Below are 20,549 nucleotides of genomic sequence, written 5' to 3'. Positions count from 1 at the left end.
TTCTGTTCACACTGGTATTCCTTAAAACAAACTCTTTAAAATGTATAAAAGCCAAAATGCCCTTTGGGCAGCTCTGTCACTCACCCAGGCCATTAGCTCACCCTGTCAGGATCTGTACCTTCAGTGAATGCTGTGCACTAGTTGGGTGGCATCTCAAAATTCACTTAATCCAGTTTGCTGAGGTATTCACAGCTGAATTTCTTTTGAATTTAGGGTTCCTTTCCCTTACAAGGTAACGAATGGAAAGCCTAAAGGAAACGCTGCATCCAAAGTCATTTTTGGCAGGAAGCTCATTGGATGCTTTTGCTAACAAGTTAGAGTTCTTTTTAAGGGCTTACCCCAGCTAAAACTGGAAAATATATTTTAAACCTCTCTAGTGGCTTGTGTTGGAAAAGTAACATAGTCAGGGCCCCCTTGTTTTGCTGGAGAATACAACGATGATGTGAAGGGTGGTTTTTCCAAGTGGGGTTTTGTCTGTTTGGGTTTTGTGTTTTATTTTGTTTTTCCTACTGAGATCAGATATTTTTTATGCCTTGGAGCTCTTTGCAGCTGAAAGACCAATGGAGTTATAACATCCTAAGATCTGAAGTGTTTGAGAGGGGGGGGAAAAAAATGTTGACATTTTTTCTTTTAGTTAACTGGTTAATTCCAGTAACCAATAAACAGATGGAAGATAAGCTGAATGTTTTATGACATTTTCCCCATTTTTTTTAACCTGGATTTTTTGTGCCTATCTCTGAAATGTTGTCTTTGACAGGGTCAAATTACAGTAAAGCAACTTTAGTTCTATTTTTCTCTGCATAATTCCCAGGCCCAATAATAAAAAGACAAAGGAAATGGGAGAGAAAGAGGAGTATGAGGAGGCTGAGGGGTACTCTTAAGAAATGTGATAAACTTTGTTTACCTTAACACTAATAAAAATGTCATGGGCCATAGTTTTCAAGTCTTTACCCTCTAGTCTTTAAAACCAAACTACCCATCAATTTATTTGAAATGGAATAGGAAGAAAATTCTTAAGCAGAGGTTGAAAAGATAGAAATAAAAGGAACAGGTTTGTATTTTGAGTCTCCATACTCAGGGCAGTAGCTATGCAGATTTAAAAAAAAAAATCTCTTTGGCCCCAAGCAGTTTTTAAAAAAAAAAAAAACCAAACCATGGATTCTTCATGTATTTGTGAAGATCTGGAATTGCAGGTTGGTAAATAGCAGTGTTTGTCATGCTGTGCCATGAGGCTGCAGCTGGGTTCTCTGCTGAAAACCCGTCAGGTAAAATCCTTCCACGGGTGAATAGATTCCCCTGTACAGGGCCTGAGGGTCGTGTTTCAACTCCTTACAAGAGGAGCAGGAGCTGCACAGTATCTGCAAAGAAAGAGAGATGACTGAGTAATTTTGGGCTTGTCTCAAAGTTGTAAAACCCCATTAGTGCTTTGGCTCTAACAATGAGAAGGAAACCTGAAACGGGAACTATATTGAGTGACGGGGTGTTTATAAAATACACTCATTTGTGGCTGTCTTCTATTCCACAGACTGAAACCAAGGTGGCTTTTATGTACATATTTAATTTTTTTTTTTCTCCTGTTTGGCTTTCAATTCTGTTTCTCCCTCTCAGCTATGAAGGAGCTGGTGGTTTCTGCTGGAGACAGCGTTGAAGTGACCCTGCCAAAGAATGAAGTTCGGCTGAACGCGTTTGTGCTTCCTGAGCCACCACCTCGTAAGGCTTCCCTGGGAATTCTGCTGAGGGCTTGTGCTGGTGAAATGGCAAATAGGCTTTATACATGACATCAAACAAGGACAATCTCAGAAATGTCTTTTATCAGAGAGCACTTCCCTGTAGAAATTCTTCAGCCTGTGCTCTTGCCACATGCTGCCTCTCACAGAAAACAGCGGGAGAGAAAACACTGCAAGTGCTACAGAGTCCTTAGATTTGAGAGGTGGTGTATTCTCAAAGCAGTGGATCTTCAGCATCTCTTTGTGATGTTTACCAGTAGGTGACAGGCTGTCTTTGCAAGTGATCTCTTGTTTGGTGGATTGAAATCTACCTGGGGGGATTGACACGCTGAGGGACACGTTTCTGTACGGTCCTCGTTTCATCATGCAGGCTGTTCACAGGTATTGGCAAAGTTCTCACCTGTAGCTCTGGCCACAGGGCAGTGGGAGGCTACAGAGGAGAGGCAAGTGTGTCACCTTGTGCAGCAACAGGGATATGTGTGTTCCTGTTCAAAACCTGGCCTTACTAGTGTCTGCAGGATTTGAGGGCATGATAAGACTTTTCTCTCCTATTATCCTGGAGCTGCAATTGTTCCAAAGCTTTTTAATGACTTAGAGGCTGAAAGATGGATTTTTGGCTTCAGAGTAAATGTGTTTAGAAGCACAGATTGTCTCTCTTGCTGGGTATATTCCCAAAAAGATGCAGCCCAAATTCCAAGCTGTCTCATTTCTCCATAGTGCAGCAGAATGTGCCTTGTAAATGTTTAATACCTCTGCTTTTCTGTGGCATGGCAGAAAGGCAGTCTGTTAAAAATAAACATCTGGTCTTTTTTTTTTTTTAAGGAACCACTTATTCCTATGAGTGGGAGTTGATTACTCATCCAAAAGACTACAGTGGAGAAATGGAAGGGAAGCACTCCCAGACCCTTAAGTTATCCAAGGTAAAGCTTTTGCTGCTTTGTATCCTGTTGTGTTAAATGCCAAGTGGAGAAGATGGGGACCCTGGCATCCAGGGAAGACTTGTGTGTGATTTCAGGATGAATAGGAAATTGTGAGGTGGGCAGGCAGCCAGCATTTGACTGCAAGCCCTCTTCTAAGTCTCTTATAAAAAGGAGATTGATCTGGCAGGAGGCAAAGAAGAAATTGATTTCAGGATCTAAAAGCTGCCCACAAGCACTGTGTCAAGCCATACAAATGGCACAATTCAAGATTAACAAAGGGTTGTGAATATTTCTGCTGCTGAAACAGTGTGATGGTCTGTTTAGGTTTGAAGCCTTGTACTACCCCTTGAAAAAGGGACTTGATTCCATAAACAAGAGCTGGGAAGGACCTTGTAGCATGTCCCTGGCTGCTGCTTTTAGACAGCAGTGAAAGGGTTGCTGGTTTCTGCACATGGGGATTCTTAACAAGGAAATGGCTTGAAATATTGGGTGAATATGCAGTTCTGAATATACAGTATTTATGAGACATTCCTTTGAGCATCTTGGATTCTGCTGCACTGAAATCTACAGGTTTTAGTCCTGACACCATGCCAAGAAAAGCCCTTCCAAAGGAGCCTGTCCACCTCTGTCAGGGCTTCAGCCTTTTGGATATCGTGGTTGTTTGGCACCTAGTCCTCCACCCCCTCATCTTGGTCCAGCAGTGAATGATGGAGGGGTGACTGCCTGACTTGTATCACCTAGAAGGAAGAGAAGAAACAGTTTCCTTTGTAAAAACATACAATAAGATTCTTTTTTTTTTCCTCTTACATGCAGCCTTTTCTCATCTCAAATGCAATCTGCTAGTACAGATTCCTGTGGCCAGACAACCTGAACTAATCTCTGTTATCTCTCTGCCATTGGCATACTGTTGCTAGAAAATAAAGCTTGACTGACAATCCTGTGGTAGAAAGAAATACTAGCCTTTGGTTTCTGCAGAGCCATTGTAAACTAAGTGATATGTTAAAACATTTTGGCACGGAAACCATTTTTTGTTGTGTCCACGCAGGCTGAAGTATAATTGCCTGTGTTTTATGCTGTTAATGTGCTCCTGTGCCACAGCACAATAACTTGACCTTCGAATAGCTCTTGACAAGGTGCTGCCATCCTGAAGGTAAATAATCTGTCTTTGGTTCAAGCTCACTGTGGGTCTGTACGAGTTCAAAGTCGTCGTTGACGGGGCGAGCGCCCGTGGAGAGGGATACGTGAACGTCACGGTGAACCCGGGTGAGTTGGTGGAACTGCATCTTAACCTCACCTGCCTCCCTCAAACCATCCCACCTGGGTCGTGTTGTGCTTTGACTGGACCCTGGTTTCACACAGTGAGAATTCATTTTGCTGTGAACTCAGGATATGTGTATGAAATCATTTCCAACCACTCAATAAAGGGGCCAGAATACCAATAAGAAAGTGCTTAGCCAATGCCTTGTCCTGCAAGGCCACTGCAGGAAAACTCACTGTAACAGGGTGAAAAGCTTATAGCAGCAGGAGCAGAAAATTAAGAGAAGCCAGAGCTTTGAAGCTTCTTTGGAGGTTCTTTTGTTCCCTGTCCAGTAAAGAATATAATTCCCAGCCACAGGCAGGTGAAGTCAAATCTTGTTGCTTACTGTAAGATGTGGTTTGCAGAGGGGCTGGTGTGGGTACAGCAGCTTCTGCTGTCTCACCAGGTCTTGCTTTTAGATGCTCTGTGTAAAGATACAATCACAGGTCCTTTTATGGGAAAAAAACAAAACAACACCACACACAAAACCCAACCCAACCCTTTGTTTTGCACACTTCAGCCAGACTTTTCTACAACCTTTGTGGGCAAGGAAGTGTTCTTGCACTCCCTAAATTAGCAAGAGCGTGTGACTGACCTTCTGGATGCTGTTGCTGATCATTTCCTTATAAGAAGTGAATCTGCTGCTGGCAGCATGCATCAAAATCATTCATTTTTCAGAGCAGCAGCCAAACTTTGGCAAGAAGCTCTAGGTGCTGCTCTGTTAGAATGGTCTGTGAGAGCTTGGCCTGGTAAGGGAGAGCTGATGCTGTGCAACCGTTTCCAGAGTACTAGTGTGGTGGCAGCTCTCTGGCTTTTTTTAAATCCCTTTTGTTAGCACTCCTGTGGTTTTGCAGAACTCCTCTGCCAGGGCTCTCTGCCGTGATCTGCCTGTAGATGTCATTGTAACAGTGATCTGCCTGTAGATGTCATTGTAACAGTGATCTGCCTGTAGATGTCATTGTAACAGCTCGGTTGTTGTTGCAGAGCCTCGGGTGAATCAGCCTCCTGTTGCCATCGTGTCCCCGCAGTTCCAGGAGATTTCACTGCCAACCATCTCAACTGTCATTGATGGCAGCCGTGAGTACCTGCAGCTGGAGGTGCAGTAGGCTGGCAGGCCTGGTTCCTGTCTGTTTGGTATCCAAAGCTGGGCCTTTGGATAGAGTTTAAGAGACACTGTCAAAGACACCAGAGGGCAAAGAATCATTGGGACAGGGGAATACACACGTGACAGCACCTCTCTCTCCATATTTACTTTTGAAAGGCACTGGCCTGAGCTGATCTAACAAAGAAAAAGCTCTATAAGTTGCTGCTTAGGATAAATTACTGTCAGTCAAAATTACTCACCTTCTGTGTTTGCTAGCTAATATATTTGAAGCCTATCACATAACCTTTACTGACTCTGGCCTAAACTAGAGCTTTGTGGGTGTTTCTTTTAAAAAGCTCTATAAATTGCTGCTTAGGATAAATTACTGTCAGTCAAAATTACTCACCTTCTGTGTTAGCCAGCTAATATGTTTGAAGCCTGTCACATCACTGACTCTGGCCTGAACTAGAGCTTTGTGGGAGTTTCTTTTAAATATGTGCAGGTTCTTACACCCAATGAGTGTTATTTTGTTAGTGTTTGGGGTTTTTGTCTTTCCATAGCACACGTAGAAACCTGGAGTTAGGGGTGTTTGAGTGTACCTGTGAAACAAGCTGGAGGAGACTGTTCAGTTGGGGTGTCTGAGCATAAGAGAGACCTTTGGGTTTGGACCAAAAATACCTTTGCCCACTGAGCCTAGTGCTGAAATAGGAGCCTGACCATCTGAGGTTTGTGAAGCAGCATTTTCCAGCTCCTTTTATGTGTGCTTTTTTCTTCTGTAATTGAAACAGAAAGCACTGATGATGATAAAATTGTCAGCTATCACTGGGAAGAGCTGAAGGGTCCTTTGCGGGAGGAGAAGGTTTCTAGCAACACTGCCATCCTGACACTGACCAACCTGGTACCTGGGAATTACACATTCAGGTAGGTTAGACCCAAAGGAGTCCATCAGCTCTCATCCCTTAAGAGTAAAATGTACAAGATTCATGAAGCATTAGTCTGGTTTAAACAGAAAAATGAAGGGAACTCTATTTTACAATGTACTTTCTTTCCACTTTGGTGCTTTCAGGTAGTTCCATAGCCTTTCACTTCAGAAGAGATAAGCTATCCAGCTGCTTTTTATTCCAAAGCTGTAGCACAGGTATGAGATGATGGCAGAAGGGAATGGATGGTCTGCCAGTGCTACAAAATGTCTCTTGAAATGTCAAAGCTAAACTGGGTAAAGGCTTCTGCAGAAATGCAGTCCTTAAATCCAATTTCTGAATGCAATGTGTTTGTCCAAGATAAGTGAATGAGGCCTAATGCTTTTATGGATGTACCTGATAGATTTTGCTGATTTTGCTTCAGTGTCCTATGTGTTAACTTTGGTCTGCATTCTGGTGTGATGCCCATGCACTGCATCAGCCAATCCAGTTAAAATAAACCTGAGTTCCTGTAGCTGAACACTGTTTTCCTCTTAGTTGGTGTATGAGCTGATGAGGTAGATGTTCAGATGTAGATTTAGCAAAAGCCAGTTCTGTTTCATGGCACTGCCTGAGGAGGGATTCTGTGTTCATGCCACTTGTGGGTTTGGAATGAACTTTTGTGCCCACATTAATGCCTGTCTCCCCTTGGGAGGCAGTGCCACATGCACAGGTCTCTTCCATCACAGCTCTGTATGTGAAGCTGATGATCTTTCACTAGCTTTTCTCTGGGAACTAGTTAGTAGAATTCAAGTGAGAGATGGATGTGACTGTTAAATTTCCTGCATTGCTTTGGGGCTGGTAATTGAGCGTTTGGGGGACAGTTTCTATTCAGAAGAAGCATAGTTGACTCAAACCATTGTTTTTTTTAACTCCTGAAAAAAATTACTATCCTCTCCTTAAAAGTGTCTTACGTTTCTAACTCTTCTGCATTTCTTTTGCCTCCAGCCAGTGATTTGTATTCAGCTCTGATAATCATGACTTTTCATTGCTTTCTCTTTCATGTTTTTTTTTCCCCTCTTCAGTCTAACAGTAGTGGACTCAGATGGTGCCAGCAACTCCACCACTGCAAACCTGACTGTGAACAAAGCAGTGGATTATCCTCCAGTGGCAAATGCAGGCCCAAACCAAGTGATCACCCTGCCTCAGAACTCCATCACCCTGTATGGCAACCAGAGCACAGATGATCACAGCATCGTCAGCTACGAGTGGCTGCTCAGCCCCAACAGCAAAGGGAAGGTGATGGAGATGCAGGTCAGTGCAGGCCTCTGGTTCTCAGCCTGGATTACTCACTAGCTGGCTTTTTTTTCCCTGTAATCAAGTGATTTTTAATTGACTGTTAGCAAATGTCTGTCATAATCCTACAGAGCAAGCATGTGATGATTAAATATCTCCTTAAAACTAAATCCTCATGGAGTGGATACTGGCTTAGTGGCTGAGCTGGTGCACCAGTCTAGCCATGGGTTTTCACTGGCATCCTGTCTCCTTTCCTGAGCAATGCAGTTTTAAATACTGCTGAAGAATGGAGGGTTGAGAGAGGTGGGAACTTGATGGCTTTGGATTTTTATGTCCCATACAACAAGTCTCAGCACAACTTGATCACACCCGTGTATCTCACTTCAACCTCTGTTAGGGAGTGTTCTTTCTCTGTGTAGCTGCTGACTTCTCAGAACATCAGTGATACTAAATCAGTGGGGATAGAATAGGGATGCTTAAGTGCTCTCAGGAGGTGTGGAAGCCAGACTGTGTGATCTTTTAGGTAACCATTGGTCAGGGTGACATTTAGATGCACAGATAACCCCTTGTGCCAGGTCATGCATTTCCTAAGCTGGGCAAACACAACAGACTTGGATATTTTGAGTTGGACTTTGGAGTCTGAACTTTGCTCATACTGGCTAGACACTCCTCAGCCCTGAACAGTAAAAGTGGGAACTCATTTCCTTGTCATCATTTTTATTTTAAAGATTATTAGTACTGTCAAATTTATGGAATAAGAAAGTCCATGAATCAGGCTCATAATGTGTATGGTTTGCACAGGGCTCCCCAGAGGTGTTGCTGGAGTTGCTGACTATTGAATCCCAGAAGGTTCAACACCTACCTGGTGTTCCTCTTACATTCCACAGCAGTGTCCTTGTTTGCTGTGCATAAATTCAGCTGTAAGCACCTTGCCACCTTAAGTGGCACAGACTTCTGGCCCCATAGCAGGAGGTAGTAATAAGCCCCTGGAATCTGCTGATAATAGTTGTTTTAGAAGCAGAGTCTTCTGGTCTGTCATCATCAGTGTAAGGATTCTTTTAATACATGGATATGTTTTCTCAAAGGGGGTGAGGACACCAGTCTTACAGCTCTCTGCATTGCAAGAAGGGGATTACACCTACCAGCTCATAGTGACTGATTCTGCTGGGCACCAGTCCACTGCAGAGGTCACAGTGATAGTCCAGCCAGGTAAGCTGCCTTCAGCTGCTTTTGCCACTTCTCTTCCAGGGGTTGGAGGTGAGCATTGGGCTGTCAGCATCCTCTAGATCTTATGGTAGCTTTGTGTGGCTTTCAGAAAAGCTGCTGCCATTCAGGACCCTTCTGGGCTGCTGTAGTGATGACACATGAACAAAAGAAAGCTTTTAGGAATATTGCCCTTCTAGGCTGCTCTCTTATTTTACACAATACAGTCTCATTGGTGTTATCCCACCATAATAGCAGGACTGTATTTCCAAGAAGCTGTCTCTGCCCACAGTGCTAGCTCCTGGGACAGGAGCAGGAAGAGTGGAGTAGTACTTGAAGAGCAAGACCAAAACATCAGAATTTCATTCTGAGTTCATGATATTATCATTGAAATTTCATTATTTCATTCTCATTTTATTGCAGATGTGTGAATGAAACCCTGATCTGAACTCTTAGCTGCTTTTAATGTCACTTTCTCTGAGTTTAAGGTTGAGATAGTGGGCAAAAAATATGTTGGGGATTGTGAAGAAAATTTTTAATTTTAATGCTGGGGTTTTAAGCTCCACCTATTATGTCATGTGTATGAAAAATATTGCATCCTTTTTCAGAGAACAATAAACCCCCAAAGGCAGATGCTGGTCCAGATAAAGAATTAACCCTTCCTGTGGACAGCACCACTCTAGATGGCAGCAAGAGCTCAGATGACCAGAAGATTGTCTCCTTTCTTTGGGAAAAAACACGGTGTGTGTCATCCTCCAGACTGTTCTTATGCAAGTACTTGGGTCTTTCATTTGGCACAAGACACTCCCACATACCTCCCTTGCCTGAAGTCCTGGTCACACTGGGCCTGACAAGCTTCACCAGTGACTAAAGTGAGACAAGGATTTATGTTTATTTGGGGAGGGTGGAGTTTTGTCTGAGCACTAGAAGTAGCTCTGCCATCCTCTCTGGGCCTGATTCCCATTCTCAGTGTGATTGTGGCTTGTAAAGGAGACAACTATGTTTGATTCACAGCAGTGTAGCTTGGTCTTATGAAGACATTGACCTTGTAACCAACAGCAGGGCCTTCTAACTGATGTTCCTCTCATCTCGTTGTCACACTTCCCTTCAGACTCTAAATCCCCTGAAGTGCTTCAGGGAATCCAGGAAAAAGCCAGCAACTTGCAGTAGCTTTTTTTGTTTGCTGATGCAAAGTCTGTGAAAAGCTCTTACAAATGAAGAAACTATTTTTGCTTTATAACTTTTCTCAAAAAAAAAATTGGCTTATTGTGCAGTTCATGAGCCAGTTTTGCTGAAAGTGCCACTTTTTGTAAACTCTACTTAAATGCTGGTATTGGTGCTTCCCTGGTTTAAAAATAACCAATGCTAGACCACCAGAAATTATACTTTTTATTCTGAATGCTGCACTTACTGTTTTATCTTGCAGTAATTGGAGAAAACAGTTTTGCTTTTTGTCATGGACTGTATATTCCCAGGCAGTTGTCCCCATAAACTCTGAGCTTGAGCCTTCTGCTTGGTGTGAGACTGATTCCCATGGTCTGTGCAAAGTTTAAACCAATCCTCTTGTGCTTTGGTTAGGGGCCCAGATGGTGTCAAGCTGGAGAATGCCAACAGCAGCATTGCCACTGTAACAGGCCTTCAGGTTGGGACCTACGAGTTCACTCTGACAGTGAAGGATGAGAGGAACTTGCAGAGCCGAAGCTCGGTCAACGTCATTGTCAAAGAAGGTATGTGAGCTGTGAGCAGAGCTGCCTGGGACACACATTCTCTAGTTCAGCAGTGAGCAGTTCAGCAAAACCTGTGTTCACACAATAAGACTGAGAAATGGGTGAAAAATAATGTGGAGGGTACTGATATGGCCTTCTCTAAGTTAGGGGTTTACCCTTTTCTGGAGGAACATCTTCAAAGATGCTGAGGGGAACGGAGCAACTTTCTGATGAGGAAAGGCTGAGAGCCCTGGGGCTATTCAGCTTGGAAAGAGAAGACTGAGAGGGGATCTGATCAATATCTAGAGGTCCAGGGGCAAGAGGCTGGGGCCAGACTCTTGTCAGTGGTGCCCAGTAACAGGACAAGCGGCAACGGGCACCAACTGGAACCCAGGAGGTTCCATGTGAACATGATAAACTTCTTTACTGTGAGGGTGCCCAAGCCTGGAGCAGCTGCCCAGAGAGGCTGTGGAGTCTCCTTCTCTGGAGAGATTCCAAACCTGCCTGGATGTGACCCTGGGCACTCTGCTGTGGGTGAGCTGCTGGAGCAGGAGGGTTGGACCAGATGATCTCCACAGGCCCTTTCCAACCCCACCATGCTGGGCTTCAACTGAATCCCACACTGCATTTCCCTTCTCTTGCCCAGGGTTAGGTAGGGATTTCAGGATTGCAGTGGAGATGTAATGCAGTAGGTTTTGGTGGGGTGTTACCAGATTTTTCTCCAACCATGTTCTTTCTGTTTGCTTAGAGATAAACAAGCCACCTGTTGCAAAGATTGCTGGCAACGTTGTCATCACGTTGCCCACAGATACAGCAGAGCTGGATGGATCAAAGTCCTCTGATGACAAGGGAATTGTCAGCTACTTGTGGACCCGGGACGAGGGCAGCCCTGCAGCTGGGGTGAGGTTTCTGTTTTAAATGCCAGTTCACATCATCACAAAAGTCAGAGAGGTAACACTGACAGCTCCTGAGGAAATGTAAAGCTGATCCTTGTACCTGTTACCTTGTGGTGATGCCCTTAAGTATGATGATGTGCCATCCTAGTGCAATCCTTTGCTTCCAATAACACATTTTGCTCTGCCTTGCAGGAAGTCTTAAATAATTCAGATCATCATCCTGTCCTCCTCCTGTCCAATCTGGTAGAAGGCACCTACACATTCCACCTCCGAGTGACAGATGCCAAAGGAGAGAGTGATGTGGAAAGGACCACAGTGGAAGTCAAACCTGGTGAGTCTTGGTTTTGTGCTGTACCATATTTGCTTACAGTGCACCTCTGTTTGTCTGAATACAGCTTACTGAGGTTAAAATGTGGAGTCTAGTCCAGCTCAAAACCATAGAAGTCTAAAGTTTTGGGGAATGTAACTGTATTTTCATGTGGCTGTTGGGGGCTGACTCTTAGTGCTTGACATTACCTGTGAAAATCATAGACTTGTGTCCCTTCCTGCAGTGTGGTTCTGTAATTTCATGTCCAGAGCAGAAACATTCTGGAAAGAATGTACCCAGAGGGGAGGAAAAAAAAAAGGCAAACAAACAAAACCAAACTAGAAACCTGTACCTGTACTTCAGGCTGTTTGGCTGAAGTTCTAAAGATCCATATTATCTACATTCTCACTAGATCCTAGGAAAAACAACCTGGTGGAGATCATTCTGGATGTTAATGTCAGCCAGCTGACTGAGAGGCAGAAGGGGATGTTCATCCGCCAGATAGGGGTTCTGCTGGGGGTCCTCGACTCAGACATCACTGTGCAGAAGATCCAGCCCTACACTGAGCAAAGGTAGGGTTTGTCTGTGAGGGCCTGGAGGGGAACTGCTGGAGGGTTTCGTGTAAACCAACGTCTGTTTTCTCTTGGGAAGCAGATTGGACAATCAGAATGTGCGGAGATGTTGCTTAACATTGATATTGCTGCTTGCTCGGGTCAGAGAAGGTTCATGGCCAAGCAGGTCTTGGGTATCTTCCCAGCTATTTATAACTGGAGAAAGAGGGGGGCTTGGTGCAGGAGTAGTTTGGTGACCCACTGACACTGCAGCACAGGAGGTGGTGCAGGAAGGCCCCGAGCTCTGCCTGCCAGCTTTGTAGTTTTACATGAGCTTTGCTGCCAACACAACTGCTTCAATTAATGTAAAAAAATGTTGAAAATCAATTTCTTTTCTGTTTGAAGATATATAGCAATCAAATCCAAGATTTCCTTTTTACAATAAACTACAGCTGGTCATTTCTAAGCAAGCAAAACTCTGCTTATAGGCAGGGCTGTAGGCCAGGGTCGTGCTGCCTGCCTGGACAGTGTCACTGTCCAGGAGAGTGGAAGAAGCTTCAGCAGCTGGAGCTGTCGTGTGGTCACAGCAACAACTGCACGTTCCTCTGTAGTGACAGCAGCCTGTCACTGCTGTAGGTGTGTTTGAGGATGCATGAGCACAAGCAAGCAGCATGGCAACAAGATTATCAAGGTCAGAGCAGTAAGCAGCTGAAAATAAGTGCAATATTGCACTTAATTTTTACTAAAAGTAGTGTAGTTTTAAGGTAGATAAAGCACTGAAAGAGATATAAGGGATGTGCTTAAAGTCATGCAGCAATTCAGCAATAAATCTGCAGTTACACTTCACACTTTCCTGAGTTCAGTAGTGTATTGATTCCTTCATGTCCACGTTGTCTGCTGTAACAGTAAAATCAGAATTCATTGTCTGTGCAAACCTGAGGAGCTGAGAACAGAAGAGCCAGCACTTTCTGTGGTAATGTCACCTGTCTGTCTGCCATGAGCAGCCCAGTCACCACCATTCCTTACTGAGCAAGGCAAGCAAGGGATCCTTGTAGTTAATGCTTCATCTGCTTGTTTATTAAACAGACAGAAGAGTGGGAAGTGTTATAAAAGAGCAGAGACTATTTTGTGACAGATGGTTTTAAGACTCCATCTTTGCCTCAACTATCAAAGTTTGAAAAAGGTCTTTTTTTCCCCTGGCTGCTCTTTTTCCCACATACTCCCAGGGCTTCACTGATATCCTGTTGACTCATAGGCTCACTGGTAATAATGAATCTGAAACATCCCTGCATCCTTTTGTGAATCCAAGGGATACAGAGTGCTCTGCAGGGCTAGCAGGCCTAGGGGAGCAAGTTCTTCTGCTGTAAAGTTAATGCAATAAAAGATGCAGAATACAGCAGAATCCTCTACACCTGGGCTTTTTGTTGGCTCTAACACTTTGTGCATTCAAAGGAGGGCTTGCAAAAGACTGTAAATCTTCATCTTCTCTGTGCTGAGCAGTTAAAGGAGCCCACTTGTAGTAAGGCCTGAGGATCCCACAGGGAGAGAGGGGAGAGGTTATGAACATGGTGGGACCTTAGATGTCCAGGATTTACAAACTCAAGAACAGTCCAGCCCTAGCTTTGAAAATAGGGATGGATCAGATGTGCTGAAGGGTTTTCTGCTGTATGACCAGCTCTACCATTATTGCCTTCAAGATGGAGACAGAAGTCTTGTCTTCAAATAAACTTGTGATTCGGGCTCCATCTCCCTGGCGGGCGGCTGGGGAGAAGGGCTCTGTGCCTGAAGTTTGGAGAAGCAGCAGGTGATGGTTGTTCTCTGACTTGCAGCACGAAGATGGTGTTTTTTGTGAGGAACCAGCCCCCCCATCAGATATTCAAGGGCAGAGAGGTGGCCTGGGCACTGAAGAGCGAGCTGCGGAGGCAGCAGTCAGACTTCCTCATCTTCCGGGCGCTGGAGATCAACACAGTCAGTGAGTGAGGCCCCTGCTACGAGCCAGCCTCCACCTCTGCCTCTCCTCAGCTGCCTGCCCGGGCAGGGGCAGCCTGCATCCCTGCATCCTCCAGCAGTGTGCCTGTGTTAGTGCATGGGAAGGCCTCTTAGCCTGCAAATTAACGAGTTATCGATTCTGTCTCTCCCCAGTTCAGCTGGGTGTAAATGGTTACTTGTGATGTTGCCAGGAAGATAAGAATTCATTAAATCAAAAGCAGGTTGATACTTATGGAACTAAATTATAATGTTAGTGGAATACAGCCAGAGACTTGAGTGTCATACTGAAAGTATTAAAACCACAGCTCTTGCTGGGTGTGAACATACCCATTTCCTCTGCAGCACGTCCAGCAGGCTGAAGGAAATGTTTCTCTTCTATCATCTTTTGTACAACTTTACAGTAGCACTGTTTCTTTTGAGCTCCATTCTATAGGGATCACTTGCTGATCCGTTAGATATCTTAAGCTAGAATTATATAATTATTTTAATGTCTCCCTGACTGTATGATTTTGTGGCCTTCAAAAGCCACTCTTCAGTCCTGTCTGGTCCCTTTAAAGGATCTCTTTGTTACTTATCTGTCTCACGGGCTGGGTTTGAATTTGAAAATCAAAACCTTATTTGAAACCATTTACTTAACAAGTACACAGAACCTTTTACTTAAATACACCAATTCCATAACTTTTCTATCAAAACCATTATGGGCAAACTTTTCTTTTTTGAAAAATATTATCTGTCTCACGGGCTGGGTTTGAATTTGAAAATCCAAACCTTATTTGAAACCATTTACTTAACAAATACACAAAACCATTTACTTATACACCAATTCCATGACTTTTCTATCAAAACCATTATTGGGCAAACTTTTCTTTTTTTCAAAAATATTGTGTGTTATGCAGTGAGTGGGGTTTTTTTAGCTCAATGTGAGGCCTGGGTGCTTGTGACTGTGGCTGAGCTATAGACGAAGCACAGAGTGACTGGGTTCGAGCTGGAGCCTGTGGCATGGGCCGTACTGAGCTGTGCTGTGCTGTTTTTGCCTGGTGTGGCAGCCGTTGAGTTCACCTTGCTGGTTTTGGCCCCCAGCCTGTCAGCTGAACTGCTCGGAGCACGGGCGCTGCGACTCCTTCACCAAGCGCTGCGTCTGCGACCCCTTCTGGATGGAGAACCTCCTCAGGGTGCGCATGGGGGACGGCGAGAGCAACTGTGGTACGTGCAGCCTCCCCGGGACTGCCCACCCTGGGGGGGCAAGCAGGGCTGGAAACCCAGGGCCCTGCTGTCTCCCACTGTCTCAGCCTGATGCTCACACCAGGAGGTGGTCCCTGTCCTGGTCTCAGCACACTGACCGTCTAGGCAGGTGGTGTTCGGGGAAGCAGCTCCTCTTCAGACCCTCTCAGTGAGCACTTGCCAAGAGTTGAGTGTGTTCCTAGTGTATAAATCACACACCTCTCTTCTGCTGTGCCCCAAGAGGCTTTCCTGCCACGGGAAAGCAGATTGTATACATCAACACATGTTGAAAAGTGCCCACGTGTGGCCAGTCTGTATGCTGGATCTCGAGCCTCTGGCTTCCATAGGTGAGTCAGTGGTGCTGTCAGTGGTGGACACCAGCCTCCAATCCTGCAGAGGGTCAGGGCTTTGTTTCTTTTTCCCAAGAATAGCCATCTGAAGTGCACACTGTCAACTGTATAAGGTGCCAAACTGTCTTTATCTCTGGGGTGTTTTGCTTTCAGAGTGGAGTGTGCTGTATGTGATCATTGCATCTTTCCTCATTGTGGTTGCCTTTGGAATCTTATCCTGGATGGTGATCTGCTGCTGCAAGAGGTGGGACTGAGGCCATAACCCTCACTCTATCAGTGCTTCAGAGCCAAATAGCTGCATTAGGAGGTGAAAGATTCAAACTCATTGTCCCAGCAGGTCATCTGCTTAGCCCTGGGATGTTAGTTTTTGTCACTCCATGTTTGAAGTGAAACATTGAAGTCCTAGAACTCTGGGTTCAGTTAGGAAGCAAGATTTGGATTAGCCTGTAAATGTGCAAGTAAAGAAATGCTTATAACGTTTTGCTTTGTGATATAAACATAATCTGAAATAAGCAAGTACTCTGGCTTTGAAGCTCAGAGTTTTTTTCTTCCTGCCTTTAAATTCCTTTTATTCCCCTTTAGACGAAAAGGAAAATCCAAAAGAAAAAGCAAATACAAGATTTTGGATGCAACAGATCAAGAAAGCCTGGAGTTAAAACCAAATCCCAAAGCAGGTAAAACATGAGAGGGAAGAGCTCAGCATTTCCAGAATGCTGACTAAGAAGACTCTTCCTCAGTGGACTTAAAAATCACAGTGTGAAACAAACGTGATGTTAGGCTCTGGCAGAGGAGTCTCAGAAGATCTAAGAGCTTGTTTCAGACCTGTACATGGGGTATTCAGCCAGGTTATTTAGGTCTCTGGTTTAGAAACTGGGGCTGAACCTGGCCTGGTACCCAGAGGTGGTAAGTGGATGTGTGTAAGCTGTGAGAGCAGCCTGATCCAGGAAGCCCAAAACTGGCTCTTGACTATAACTTTTCTTGCTCTGAAGTTTTCCACTGGGTTCTGGTGGTTTATTTCTTGCCAATACATGACTCCTTGGCCTTGCTGTACAGCAAAGCATGGATTCAGTGTCACCAAGTATTTTGCTAAACTGATCAAACAAGAGCCACCTGAAAGCAACCTGAAAATACCAATGGGTTGGAGAGAGCAAAGTTTATTTCTGCCCCCTACTCTCCCACCCCAAATTACTTGTTTATGAATTTATTGATTCTTGCCCTCCTGAGCATCAGGCTCTGAAAGTTTCCCATTTTAGCCCATCCTCTAATTTTTCTAGGAAGCAGATGCTTGCCTTGGGAGGGAGACCCCTGAAGTCCTCAGTGCTGCATGTGGCTACAGGCCTGCTGGCCCATCCCAGAAAGGCAGTCATTTGTCTTCAGCCTTCTTGGCCAGCATTTTCCTGTGCAGGTTGCTGTCCTAGAGAGAGCTTGTCAGGAGCTTTGCAAAGATCATGGAGTTATTTCAGGCTGGAGCAGTTTTGCTGCAACTGCCTGATCCCTGAACTGAGCTGTGGTCCCCTGCTGGCTGACCAGGAAAGGGGGTTTCAAATATGAGTGGGCATCCTGGTTTTGTTCAGAGGAGGGGTTATTTTAACTGTGTGTGGAAGATGGTCCCTGATGCTTGTTTGCTAGTGGAAAATAACTGCTCACCCTAGTGTTATCCTGTTAGCTGATGTTCCAAGAAAATTGAGCAGTGCCCAACAGCAGCATTGGAGAGCCCTGCAGCAACAGCTGAGCCAGCTCTGAGAACCAGGCAATCCCAACTGCACAAATATAGATACTCTTGAAGGAAAAATGGGTGTGTTTTCCTCCCTCAGCACCCAGCTCTGCTTTAATGTGACCATCTGTCACCTCGTGCAGAAGAGCCCCACTGTTCAATAAGGGGCTCATTGTTTGGCACTGTAGCAAATGTGCCTCAGCCGTTTGCTCTCTAGTAACTAAACTCTTCTTGCTGCTTCTGAGGCTGATTGCTGACTAAAGGCTTTTTCCCTGCTAGGTATGTCCAGGGAACATTCTGCTAATAGAGGAAATGTTGCATTTCTCCATTAAGGAAAAGCTAAATTTAAATATTTCCTCTGCTGACAATATCAGCAAATGTCTCTCTCCTGTCCTTGTGCATTAATCTAAATCCAATCTACTAATTTATCTCTTCCCTTGCAGGCAGGAGAAGCAGAGATGAGAATAGGGAGGGTAGGAAGAATTTGGGGATCTTCCCTCACACCTGCATGTTCTCCCTGCCACATTAACCCTCTCAGAGCTTTCTAGGCAATGTCCTGGGCAGGGTCAGGGAGACCAAGCTCCCACATTGCTCACAGCCCCTTCTGGGGACGTGGTTTCTTTCCTGCATGTTTGTTGTGCTTTGTGCTCTCTTGAAGTGTCGTGAGCTCTGTCATGCCAGAGTGTCTGAAACAGGGTCACCTCTGCCTCAGTGTCTGAGGGAAGGAGTGGCACAAGGAAGGTCTGACAGCTGCCCCTTCGCTGTGGTAGGAGCAGCCTGAGAGAGGGAACGGAGTCAGGGCAGGAGGCTGACTGGTGTTAAAAGCATTTCTAACTTGGGAATCTCTCTCCTTCAAAGGTGGCAGGCAGAAAGCTCAGGTCCTCAGCACCAGCCTGATGCACTCGGAGTCTGAACTGGACAGTGATGAAGCCATCTTCACGTGGCCTGACCGGGAAAAAGGGAAACTGCTCCGCAGCCAGAACGGCTCTGTGCGCAACGGGCAGGTGATGCTCAAACCCAAGACCCAGAGGGAAGAAGTCCTATAGCTCCCCTCAGGTGACCTCTCACTGGAGCTCGCTGGGAAAGGCCACTCCTGCCCCTGGCCTCCAAGGGTCTTTTGGGGCCGGGTTGATCTGGACAACGCTGCTAACTCCTTTCACAGAAAACAACTTTGGTTTTGTGGGTTTCTTTTCATTCAGTTAAAACTGGTTGTACTTGAATTTGAACTTCAAGGGAAGTAAAAGGGAGGAGAGGGCAACTCTGAACCCCAGGTGAAGCATCAGAAAAGACAAGAGCAGCAGGACAGAACCACTTGAAGCAACTGTGAATGTGCAGGACCCTTCCAGCCCACCTCAGACTGCTGTGGAGCCTTGGGAGCTCCCTGGAGAAGGAAGGTCATGGCTGTGCTCTGAGCTCCCTTCAGGCTCCAGCAGCCTACCACGGGCTACTTCTGCTGTCGAGCAGCTTTCTTCTCTTTTACTCCCACCTTCCCTAGTGGTTTAAGCACTATTTTAATTGACACTTGTCCTTTCACATGCACTGGGCTGCTTTTGGAGTGTAGAGGCGGGGGAATCTAAACACTATGGTCACACACCATCAGCTTGCAGGTAGGGAGAGGGGTTTGTAGCAGTTCTGAATTACTGTCAGGCTTTTCTCATGGGGAGTGTTGGTGACACGGTGCCTGTTCAGGTGTGAAAAGCTGACTGGTCTGTGGTCATGGGCTGGGAGACCCCCTGCTGCTGCAAGCTGTCCCACTGGGTAGTGGGGCTGGGAGGGGACACCCACCCTCAGTACCTGTGTGTAACATCTGGCTTCATTCCAGAGCTGTGAGATGTTGTCCAGTGGCCCCAGCACCTTCCATTGGTCGCCAAGCCGTCCACCAGTCTGGGCATGAATCATATCTCAGTTATGGAACACTATATCCTGTGGTTTGTTGGTTTTTTTTTTTCCTTAAAATTTGCACAACCCAGGCAAGCAGGGTTTGGTACCTTCAGTCCCCAGGAGCTGGCTGCTCCTCCTGGCTGGCAGCTTGGTGGCCTCACATTGGCACAGCTGAAGAGCCCTGGGTGCGAGTGGCACTTGGAGCCCTTCAGGCAGTGGAAAAGCAGACTCAGTGCCCGAGGGCATGGCGTGGTGAATGCCAGCAGTGGGTGGCCCTTGCCCGTGCCCACTCCTCTGTCCTGCTGTGCTGCTTTTGTGATTTGCACTCCTGTCCTGGGGCAGAAATGGGCCTCTCGCTGGCCTGAAGGATGCCACTGCTCCTCTGGGGAGGGGTGGGCACTTTATTGCCTTTCTTTGTGTTTAATTTAAAAACTGGAAACTTGTTTAATTGGCTTTTTTTAGCTACGAGAGCCGAAAGGCTTCAACTTCCTCAGTTGTATTTATATGGCTGCACTACTGACTTGTGTTGAGCTAGATGAAGATTAAACACTATTGAACGTGGGGGCACGTCCCCTCGCGGAACGGAGCCCTGGCTGCTGCTGAGTTTGTTCTCCTGGGCGAGGAGCTGTGTCCCCTGGGAGCCCCCTGCTCTGCCCCACGGGGCACTGGCACCACACCCCCCTGTGCCCCTGCACGGCCCAGGCCCAGCCCCTCTGCCTGGCATGAGCCTTGCCTGGCCCATGCTCAGGGGCACAGCCTGGTGCTGGCTGCAGCCTGGGCCCTGGCTGGACACAGCTCAGGGGTGGCAGCACCCTCTGATGTGCTTCCTGTCCTTTGGGTGTAAGGTTTAACACAAACTAGGAGAAAATGAGGGTTTGATGCTGATCAAGGTCTAAAGGTGCAGTATCAAGAGGCTGGGGCCAGACAGTTGTCAGTGGTGCCCCTCAGGGGCACAGCCTGGTGCTGGCTGCAGCCTGGGCCCTGGCTGGACACAGCTCAGGGGTGGCAGCACCCTCTGATGTGCTTCCTGTCCTTTGGGTGTAAGGTTTAACACAAACTAGGAGAAAATGAGGGTTTGATGCTGATCAAGGTCTAAAGGTGCAGTATCAAGAGGCTGGGGCCAGACAGTTGTCAGTGGTGCCCAGTGACAGGGCAGGGGGCAACAGGCACCAACTGGAACCCAGGAGGTTCCAGCTGAACATAAGGAAGAACTTCTTTGGTGTGAGGGTGGCCGAGCCTGGAGCAGCTGCCCAGAGAGGCTGTGGAGTCTCCTGCTCTGGAGAGATCCCAAACCTGCCTGGATGCCATTCTGGGCACCCTGCTGTGGGTGAGCTGCTGGAGCAGGGGTCTGGACCAGATGATCTCCAGAGGCCCCTCCCAGCCCCACCCCGCTGGGATTCTGTGAAGCTGCAGGGAGGGCTGGGATGCAGCCCTGGGACTGTGCTGTTAGAGGAGAGCTGTTGGACTTTTGCTGATTCTGATCCTTGGGGCTTGTGCTTTCCGAGCCT

General features: G+C 46.2%; 1 protein-coding gene across 1 annotated transcript in view; it reads left to right on the top strand.

Annotated features, from left to right (window-relative positions):
* The window catches only part of KIAA0319L (KIAA0319-like ortholog), a 28,138-nt gene extending 9,735 nt beyond the window's left edge, over positions 1 to 18,403 (top strand). Inside the window, exons 4-20 of the mRNA XM_008942939.1 lie at positions 1,609 to 1,710; positions 2,550 to 2,647; positions 3,823 to 3,910; positions 4,929 to 5,021; positions 5,817 to 5,949; positions 7,013 to 7,241; positions 8,309 to 8,432; positions 9,035 to 9,167; positions 10,005 to 10,153; positions 10,881 to 11,032; positions 11,221 to 11,359; positions 11,748 to 11,907; positions 13,716 to 13,858; positions 14,956 to 15,078; positions 15,600 to 15,690; positions 16,029 to 16,120; positions 18,019 to 18,403. Coding sequence (XP_008941187.1) covers positions 1,609 to 1,710; positions 2,550 to 2,647; positions 3,823 to 3,910; positions 4,929 to 5,021; positions 5,817 to 5,949; positions 7,013 to 7,241; positions 8,309 to 8,432; positions 9,035 to 9,167; positions 10,005 to 10,153; positions 10,881 to 11,032; positions 11,221 to 11,359; positions 11,748 to 11,907; positions 13,716 to 13,858; positions 14,956 to 15,078; positions 15,600 to 15,690; positions 16,029 to 16,120; positions 18,019 to 18,206 — 2,237 coding nt within the window. The 3' untranslated portion in view covers positions 18,207 to 18,403. The remainder of the gene's footprint in view (positions 1 to 1,608; positions 1,711 to 2,549; positions 2,648 to 3,822; positions 3,911 to 4,928; positions 5,022 to 5,816; positions 5,950 to 7,012; positions 7,242 to 8,308; positions 8,433 to 9,034; positions 9,168 to 10,004; positions 10,154 to 10,880; positions 11,033 to 11,220; positions 11,360 to 11,747; positions 11,908 to 13,715; positions 13,859 to 14,955; positions 15,079 to 15,599; positions 15,691 to 16,028; positions 16,121 to 18,018) is intronic.
* The last annotated feature ends 2,146 nt before the right edge of the window (positions 18,404 to 20,549 follow it).

The sequence above is a fragment of the Merops nubicus genome, unplaced genomic scaffold, assembly GCF_000691845.1.
Source record: "Merops nubicus isolate BGI_N331 unplaced genomic scaffold, ASM69184v1 scaffold6016, whole genome shotgun sequence".
NCBI classification, from domain to species: domain Eukaryota; kingdom Metazoa; phylum Chordata; class Aves; order Coraciiformes; family Meropidae; genus Merops; species Merops nubicus.
Note: the sequence above shows the minus strand (reverse complement) of the source record. Positions and strands in the feature narration are given on the sequence as shown.